Here is a 10195-nt window from a genome sequence, read left to right on the forward strand (position 1 = left end):
TGAGCGACATCTTTCGCTAGGACGAATGGTTCGTCAAGGTAACCAAGATTGTTGAAATCCACCATTGTCATTCCGTATTGCTGGTCCACCTTTACCCCACCTCCTGTTAGCTTGAACCATTTGCACCGGAACAAAGGGACGTTAAAGGAGGGTCCATAGTCAAGTTCCCATATCTCCTCTATGTAACCATAATATGTGACCTCTTGCCCATTCTCGGTTGCTGCATCAAAGCGGACACCACTGTTTTGGTTGGTGCTCTTTTTATCTTGGGCGATCGTGTAAAATGTATTCCCATTTATCTCGTACCCTTGGAAAGTCGTTATAGTCGAAGATGGTGTCTTGGCCAACATGTACAGCTGATCTACAACATCATTGTCATTCATTAAATGTTTTCTCAACCAACTGCCGAAAGTCTCCATGTGGGCCTTCCTAATCCAGGATTCAGGCTTCCCCGGGTTGTCAGAACGTAAAATATTCTTGTGTTTCTCAAAGTACGGAGCCACCAAGCTGGAATTGGTCAGTACAGTGTGGTGTGCTTCAGTCAGAGAATGGCCGTCCATACATATCGTTGATTTCCTTTCGATCGTGCCTTTTCCACTTAGTCTCCCCTCGTGCCGCGATCGAGGAAGACCAATCGGCTTAAGGTCAGGAACAAAGTCAACACAAAACTCAATTACCTCCTCATTTCCATAGCCCTTGGCGATGCTTCCTTCTGGCCTAGCACGGTTACGAACATATTTCTTTAATACTCCCATGAACCTCTCGAAGGGGAACATATTGTGTAGAAATACAGGACCGAGAACGAAAATCTCTTCGACTAGGTGAACCAGGAGGTGCGTCATAATATTGAAGAAGGATGGCGGGAACACCAACTCGAAACTGACAAGACATTGGATCACATCGTTCTGTAACCGTGGTAGAACTTCTGGATTGATTACCTTCTGAGAGATTGCATTGAGGAATGCACATAGCTTCACAATGGCTACTCGAACATTTTCCGGCAGGATCCCCCTCAAAGCAATCGGAAGCAATTGCGTCATAATCACGTGGCAGTCGTGAGACTTCAGGTTTTGGAACTTTTTCTCCGCCATGTTTATTATTCCCTTTATATTGGACGAGAATCCAGACGGGACCTTCATACTGCTCAGGCATTCAAAAAAGATGACCTTCTCTTCTTTGGTCAGAGCGTAGCTGGCACGACCTTGAAACCATTCCGGATGCCGGTCATCAGGGTCTTTCAAACGTTGCTGGTCCTGCCGTGCTTCCTTTGTATCATTTGTCTTCCCATACACGCCCAAGAAGCTTAGGAGGTTCACGCAAATATTCTTCGTAACGTGCATCACGTCGATTGCAGAGCGGACATCTAGGACTTTCCAATATTCTAGCTCCCAGAATATAGATTTCTTCTTCCACATGGCTGCGTGCCCGTCAGCTCCCTTCGGAACTGATTGTCCGCCAGGACCCTTTCCAAAGATGACTTTCAAATCCTTGACCATATCAAATACCTCAGCACCACTGCGTTCCGCAGGCTTCGGCCGGTGATCTACCTTGCCGTTGTAATGCTTGCCTTTCTTTCTTACTGGATGAATTTTCGGAAGAAATCGACGATGCCCAAGGTACACGTTCTTCTTACAATTTGGCAAATGTACACTTTCAGTCTCATGTAAGCAGTGCGTGCATGCATTGTATCCCTTATTTGACAGTCCCGAAAGGTTACTAAGAGCAGGCCAATCGTTGATGGTTACGAAAAGCAACGCTCGTAGGTCAAATTCCTCTTGTTTGTGCTCATCCCACACACGGACACCACCCCACAGCTGTAAAAGTTCATCAACTAATGGCCTTAGGTACACATCGATGTCGTTGCCGGGTTGCTTCGGACCTTGGATGAGCACTGGCATCATAATGAACTTCCGCTTCATGCACAACCAAGGAGGAAGGTTGTAGATGCATAGAGTCATGGGCCAGGTGCTATGGCTGGAGCTCTGCTCGCCAAAAGGATTCATGCCATCCGTACTTAGAGCAAATCTTATGTTCCTTGCGTCAGCTGCAAAATCTTTGAACCATCTGTCGATCTTTCTCCATTGCGTTCCATCTGCGGTGTGTCTCAACTCCCCGTCCGACTTACGGTCCTCTTTGTGCCATCGCGACAACTTGGCATGCTCTTTGTTCCTGAACAGACGTTTCAACCGTGGTATTATAGGAGCATACCACATCACCTTGGCGGGAACCCTCTTCCTGGGTTTCTGGCCCTCAACATCGTCACCAGGGTCATCGCCTCTGATCTTATAACGCAATGCAGTGCATACCGGGCATTCATTCAAATTCTCGTATTCACCGCGGTAGAGGATGCAGTCGTTGATGCATGCATGTATCTTCAGAACCTCTAAACCTAGAGGGCAGACAACCTTCTTTGCTTCGTACGTACTGGCGGGCAACTCGTTATCCTTTGGAAACATATTCTTCAACATTTTCAGCAAGTTTTCAAATGCCGAGTCAGCTACACCTGCCTCTGCCTTCCATTTCAGCAAATCCAGTGTGCAGCCCAGCTTTTTCAGACCATCATCGCATCCGGGGTACAGCGCCTTTCTGTGATCCTCTAACATGTGATCCAAATTCTCCCTCTCCTTTTCAGTTTCGCAGCGTCTCCGTGCATCAGCAATGGTCCGACCAAGATCATCAACGGGATCATCACGTGCCTCTTCTTCACCTTCCCCTTCACCTTCAGCATCCTCCATGAAAGTATCACCGAAATGAGCAAGATAGCTTTCATCGATGAAATCATCCCCTTCTTCATCTTCTTCCATTATAACCCCTCTTTCTCCATGCTTGGTCCAACAATTATAGCTTGGCATGAAACCGTGCCGAAGCAGATGCATGTGAACATCTCTTGAGGAAGAGTAACCCTTCTGATTCTTACAGATAACACATGGACAGATAATAAAACCCCCCTGCTTGTTCGCATTAGCCACTACGAGGAAATCTTTCAAACCCGCAGTGAACTCGCCGGAGAGTCGGTTACCGTACATCCATTGCCGATTCATCTGCATTATTATAATATAAAATATATAATTAACCATCATGCATTTGTTAAACTAACTAGCTACAAACAATATAAATTAAACAATGAACTACACACATGCATATTTTATCAATGACACATCAAAGGTTCATCAAGTTGCTAACCGCGATCGAGGAGTGTGGCTCCAACACTTCATGTCATGTTTGTTTCATGCTCTTGGGGCATTTCATCAAACACCTTATGTGCATAAGAGGAACCAAAAGCAAACCTACACCCACTTGTGAAGAGAATGGCTCCAAATGGCTAAGTGTTGGCTGCTGGATGGGTATATATAGGGGAGGGGCTTTAGTTGCGGTTGGCCTGGCAAACCGTGACTAAAGGTGCCCGAAGGCCTTTAGTCGCGGTTGTCCTGGCCAACCGCGACTAAAGACCCTCACGTGCGCCAGCTGGCCACCGAGCGCCCTGGGCCCAGGCCTTTGGTCGCGGTTCACCTCCAGAACCGCGACTAAAGGTCCCATTAGTCGCGGTTCCTACAGCTTCGCGACTTATGGGGCTGGACGGAAGCCTGTTTTTCCACCAGTGGACATTGGAGGCTCTGTAGTATTATTTTACTTAATGTTTACTTCTTGCTAGTAACATAAAAAATTTAAGCGAGGAGCTAATCTCATTAGAAAAAATAAATGATAAGTTTGCATGTTTTTTTAATATCGAAGATCATACTTATTATTCTTGGAAGAATATAGGAAAATAAAGCTTAGATGTGTGGCGTTTCGGAGCCCGGGATCAAAAAATAGCAAAAACAATTGGCGCTGGAGATGCTCTTGTGAGCTAGGCGCATGCAAATTTTGTTGGTGAAAGGATATTCAGGGAGCTCTCGGCAAAAAATTCAAAATGTGGCTTGGTAAGAAACTGTATGAATTTATCACATTTGCTTGATCTGGGTTTGTGTGGAAGTAGTGTTGGTTTGAGTTATTAAGCTTTGACGTACTCACTTGGTCATGGAACAACTAGAAGACATTGCATATAGTTGTGACACGATTAAGTATGTAGAAGCGAATTGAATGATTGAAGGAATATAGCCCATTTCACGTATATGGCTAACGGGGAAAATACATCATGAAGGTCAACACAAACAGAGGCTCCATCGATTCACTAATCAAATACATTAGTTTCTTAATTAGGACTTCGATCGATGTCAAGACTTCTTATGGCTACTTTTATATATAGACCGAGACTGCGGGAGGCACGCACACAAAACAAAGTCTACTTTGATGATGCATGCTGGCTTAATTTTACTATTCGCCATCACAATCTGATCAAGGTGGATGATAGCTAGCAACTCAACTCTCAATTGTCTTAACTCAACAAAGTTTAATCTGATGATGCATGCTAGCTTAATTTTAATTCACCGTTACAAGTTGGATGAGTAGTTGGCGAGTGTGTTTTGAGTTGTTAAGCCGGCCGGCATACCAGTGTCTAATCACATGCACCGCGGTCTCGCCCGGTGCAGATTCAACGAAATGGCAAGGATTAACTAAGGCGGTCGATCGGTGATTGTTGTCTAGCTAGGCAACTACACGTCAAATCAATTTGTTGTTAGTGCAACTGCTCCCTTGTTATCAAGGACTTAACTTGTCTAGCTTGCAAGTCTTGTTTGAATATGTAAATGTTAGGTAACCTCTATTTTTCTTTTGAAAGAACATAGAAAAATAAATCTTACATGTGCATTTTGGGATGAGGTGTGACCCGGTAAGTTTTGGACAAAATTATGTCCAAGTGGTTGTTATAGAAAAGAGGGTACAATAAATGAAATAACAATGATGTTAAAAGTGCTGCCATTAGACTGGCCATAGAGTGTAACCTACACTAGTAACATATACTGAGGCTATATAGACTCATATTGAGTAGTGAGTAGTAACCTAAGTGTGGTGTCATGCAAAACTTCATTTATTAGGTTATATAGACTCATATTGTATTGGATATGTGATGTTAGGGTAACTAGCTAAATTACTCAAATTACATCTCTCCTCATCAACTCAATGCCACATAGGGAAATTTGCTGAGTTGGACATGATGCTACTGTTGAAGTTACTCCCACTATGGCCAGTCTTAAGCAATAGATGCATTTGCTTCCATTTCTCCCTATAAAAGGGGGTGTGGTTCTAGTTTGAGGAGCATAGTGTGGCCGCTTCGGAAAGGGGGTGTGGTTCTAGCTGAGGGTTGTCATAGCTTCTTTCATAGTGTGGCCGCTTCCGAAAGCCGAAAGTTATGAAGTTTCTGAACCAACTCTGATAAGCAATCCTATATCAGTGTCCATTCAATTCCATGAGGTATATGGATTGACTCGTTAGGCTGTTCTCCAACAACCCTCCTTGTGTGTGAGCCTACTAGCACACCAAATAAGCACACGAGAGCCTAAAATTCAGATTGGGCCTGTAAAACTGTGGTAGGTTAGGTGTGCTGATCAAACACTATTGGCTCTAGTAGGATACCAGAGAGAGAGAGAGAGAGAAAGAGGGAGAGAGATGGCAGATGCCATTGTTGGTCCACTGTTGAGCAAGCTGCAGGCGCTAGCAGTGACGGAGGGGAAGGCCCTAGCCGCCGTGGGCAACGAGATTGACCGCCTCCGTGACAAGCTCATGTGGCTGCATGCGCTGGTGCACGAGACTGACCTCCGCAGCAGGTCAGACAGCAATCAGCAAATCCGCGTACTCGCGTACCAGGTGCGTGAGGTTGCCTTCGCAGCCGAGGATGCCATCGACCATTTCTTCCTGCAGGCCGACCTCTCCCGCTTCGGTCACAACTGGCGTGTGGCGGCTGCCATGTTCTTCTCTAACTTTGGCACACAGATCCGTGTCCGGTACATCCTCTCCCGGAAGATCAAGTCCATGAACACGAGGCTAGAGGATATTGTGGACAACAGTGCCAAGTACCACAGCGACGATGGAAGTACAAAAGCGACCACATGGAGGGCGTCACGTGCCATCCCTCCAGTCCGCCAGAACTGGTAATTGATCAACCCATGCCTAATATGTGTAGGATATTTGTCTAATTTACATCGCAAACACATGTATATTAGTGATCTTCCAGTCCACGCACATGTGACACAACATGTCTTTTATGGTCATCTTGTGATACTAATGGGAACCGAACACTCTAAGTGGTCAAAGATACTCCCTCCGTCCCAAAATCTAAAGCCAAAGTTCAACTTTGACCAACAACTTCAACCTCCATGCCAGCTATAAGGATATCAGATCATCTACTGCATTGTGCTAACATGTGACGGGAAAATATATTAATCTAGGCCGAGTGAATGCCATGATTGTAATCTTAATTCTCATTAGTAAGCTACCTAATATTACCTTTAACTAATAAATAATTAATGTTACGTTGGGTAACAAAATTGTAGAAAAATTGGGAACTCAAATTAAAATATACTATAATAATTTGATGAAGAAATATTTATATATCTATGAAAAAGAATGAACCAAGTGCTTCATAAATTTGCTCTGTTTAATAATTATGACTAATTCGACTGATTCGACCAATATACTTTCAACCTCAGCAACGCAGTTATGTCTTCATTCTCCTAATAATGAACCTAATACTGCTAAAAAAGATGTGAGCATGTTCTGGATAGAGATAATTCGTTCTGAAACAGGATATCTTTTCGGCAGAACTATATATAACCCCCGTATCAAACAAACCCAATGATTTTATGTTTCCGTTGCAAACTCTGAAGAATTTTTATATATAAGCAGCCATAATTTGTCATGTACAAGCAGGCAAGCTAAAAACTTTGTTGGTACCTTTCTAGGGTTACGTGTATTTACAAACTGAGGTATGTAGTAGTACATACTGTAGCAGACACATAGTAGATATGTGAAGTTGTGAGTCTGCGAAACTTTCTTTTAATTACTAGTATGCTACCTAGCTTAACATGGCTTATTCCTTTCACATGTGAGAGGTGTTAACTTCTCGGGCAATCTGTTTTCCCGCCACCATGTCGGCATTCTGTTGGCCCAGTATTTTCATGCATCCTGGCTTTTCTTTGGCTTTTCCTTTCCTACCAAGTTTCTTGGTAAACTTATTTTTATCTATTGGAAATTGTCACATTAGTCGTATCACTGCAGGAAACTAATCTATTTGAGGAGGCTTTTGTATATATATAACCGTGAGTCCGACCTAAAATCGTAACATACATTAAAGTATATATACTGGAGCACACATCTCAACTGTATTAAAGATCTAACTAACTAAATAATTTAGATGATGTCAATTATCTTGCTTGCTTGAATAGAGCAATGTGTTACTTTTGCTTTACTAGCTTTAGCTAACATCTTAATCGGAAACAGGGATGACACGGACTTGGAGAAGAAGCAAGATGCCAAGGCGGGCGGGCCAATACGCAAGGAAGAAGAAAAGAAATTGAAGGACCTCCTCCTTAAGCAAATTGGAAGCCGTGTGATTTATGTGGTTGGTGAGAGTGGTATCGGGAAAAAGTATCTGGCACAGAAAGTATACAAAAACATCAAGGGAAATTTTGACGTACATGTGTGGGCAAGCTTTCCACCAGACACCATCAACATCATTGGTGAGATAAAAAGAAAGCTGGAAGATAAGTGCTCCAAGCTGCAGCCTAGCGTGGAGAGTATAGACCAAGTTAAGTACTTGGTTGTGGTAGATTGCCCGCTGAGTAACACCATGCTCGGGGATAACATTATTGCACATGATTTGCTCAAGGGTGCAGAAGGTAGCAAGATTGTGCTGACAGCAACGTCCAGTCCCCGTGCAGACAAGAATAATGTCGGCATCATCAAGCTTGGTTATCTGAAAAATCCTAAGAGCGAGACGTTGTTCAACAGGATTCTGGGCCTCAGGGGGCGCAGGCAGACTAAATACAAGACAACAATGATGGATAAGGTCCGCAAAAGAATTGAACCAATAACCAAGGGACTACCACTGGCAGTGGCTCTTCTTGCCAAGTTCATGCGGACCATGGACCACAGCAAGTGGGAGGCAGCATCGGAGTACATCCAGATGAACAACCAGGACAACGCGCTCATGACGATGGTGTCCATGTGCATCGATGACCTGCCCAATGATCTCAAGTCATGCTTGCTGTACACAGCAGGCTTCCCGGAGTGTAGCACAATCGACGCCGGCCAGCTAGTGCGGCTCTGGGTGGCGGAAGGCTTCCTAACTCAGCAGCCTGGGGTGGGACAGGAGGAGCTGGGTCAACGTTACCTCAAGGAGTTTATCTTCCGAGGCCTTTTGCAGCTGGTGAAGAAGAAAGAAGACATCGTGGAATCAGTTGCCATTCATGAGCTGGTTCATCAGATTTTCCGGTCCGAGGCGCAACGTATTGGCCTCATGGAAACCCACAATGGTGGTCGGTATGCCTCTGTCACGGTTAGCGCGAGGCGCCTAGCTCTCAACAACAGCAAAATGCCGGGCAAAACAAAGGTGCTTTGGAAGGTGCGAACCGTGCTGTCCCACGACGCACAAGGTATTATGGGAGGTGCAAAGCTGCCCAGTCGAGCTCATGATGCCAAGCTCATGGAAGGTGCGAACCGTGCTGTCCACATTTCTCGAGACATACCACCTCTTTACAAATCAGGCGAGCTAATGGGCTAAGGCGAGATATTTGTGGCATTTTGCAGGGTCACAAGAATCCAAAGAAGGCTCCAACCATCTGATCAAGGAATCCACCTCCCATGATGCACAAGGTACTAGAGCAACATTTCTCAAGAAATACCTACCGCCTCTTTACATATTATTAGGTGAGCTACCGGGCTAATGCCGGATATATTTTTTGTGGGTGGTGCCATGTAGCAGGGCCACAGGAATTCAAGGAAGGCTTCAGGCAGCTGCTCAAGGAATCCACATTCCTTCGCGTCATCAGCCTGGAGGGCATCAACATTGGCGAGAAGCTGCCAAATCGAATCGGGGACATGCTGCACCTACAGTACCTCAGTGTCCGGTGTTCGAACTTGACAATGGTGCCAGACACCATCGGCAAACTCAAGAAGCTCCAGACAATGGATGTGCGAGGGACCAAGGTGAATACTTTGCCTGTATCCTTCTGGAAAATCAAAACTCTACGCCATGTTCTAGGAAACCACGACCTCCAGTACCCTGAGTTTTGCCAAACATCTGAAGACGTTGTCGACCATGTGCATCTGAAAATTAAAGAGCATGTTGATAACGTGCACATCTCCCGTAGGAGCTTGTGGGTGCTTGTTAGTAGTACGTGTCGTCAGTTGTGACCATCCTTTATTTCTTCCACTTCCATCATCTCCACTCGGTCACCACTCCACTTATGTAAATTGCCTAAATAAATACTCGATCTTATGTTACGAGTCAGAGTGTGACAGTCAGTCAGTTTGTAAGAGTAATGTATAATTAAATACGTGTGTATCAAGCCCATGGTGTATTGTATAACTATGAATTGAAATCATATTTTCAGTTCATAAAAATCTATGTATATGTATATTTTTTCACAAATTAATCGTACATAATGCATGATGTTAATGTCTACTACTCGCACCATTTATTACCACACGAGGCTTGGTACATGGTCGGGCATACAAACCGAATATGCATACCGAAATGTTAGAAGCCGACACCACGTTGACCAATACCGGTAAATTCAGTCACATTCCTGGTTTCCACTTATAGAAAACAAAATATATTTCAAGAAATTCGACCATGGACGTCATAAAAGGTAATGACATCAGAAACATGACGGAAAAAGCGATTAAACGTGGTTTGATGGTTGGTCGAGGATAAATCCGAGGCATCAATTTTTTTGCAGGTTGGTCTCCCTTGACTAAATATTTAGGCACCTCACATTTTGTTAAATCCCACGTGGCACCTCACGTTTAGGAGCCAATTGTGCAGCCCACCCAGTCCAATAAGTCAAACCGTGCTCCTGCATCATTGAGCTCTCCTGTCGGTAGCGCCTCGTCACAGCCGTGATGGAGAGGATTCGTCACAGTGATGCTTCTCTAGTGTGTACCAATGCTTCCATAGTGTGTGTCCTTCTGCTTGGCAACTTTATGTGCGTAAATATGCTTTTTTTGCTTGAAGTGCAGTGAGATATCTGGGGAAATTAAGTTGGAATTATGAAAAAAGAAAGTATTTTATACACCCGTCTGCATAAAATGTCCTTCT

General features: G+C 44.3%; 1 protein-coding gene across 2 annotated transcripts; it reads left to right on the forward strand.

The window, feature by feature from the left end:
- Positions 1-5277: 5277 nt before the first annotated feature.
- Positions 5278-9476, forward strand: LOC119331427 (disease resistance protein RPM1-like). Of its 2 annotated transcripts, none has more exons than XM_037604579.1 (4): positions 5278-6026; positions 7375-8585; positions 8683-8748; positions 8855-9476. In XM_037604579.1, the coding sequence occupies exons 1-4, from the start codon at positions 5545-5547 to the stop codon at positions 9286-9288; spliced, it is 2193 nt and encodes a 730-aa protein (XP_037460476.1). In that variant the 5' UTR covers positions 5278-5544; the 3' UTR covers positions 9289-9476. The 2 variants fall into 2 exon arrangements, with proteins under 2 accessions (XP_037460476.1, XP_037460478.1); XM_037604581.1 differs by having other exon boundaries at positions 8858-9476.
- The last annotated feature ends 719 nt before the right edge of the window (positions 9477-10195 follow it).

The sequence above is a fragment of the Triticum dicoccoides genome, chromosome 7A (genome assembly GCF_002162155.2).
Source record: "Triticum dicoccoides isolate Atlit2015 ecotype Zavitan chromosome 7A, WEW_v2.0, whole genome shotgun sequence".
NCBI classification, from domain to species: domain Eukaryota; kingdom Viridiplantae; phylum Streptophyta; class Magnoliopsida; order Poales; family Poaceae; genus Triticum; species Triticum dicoccoides.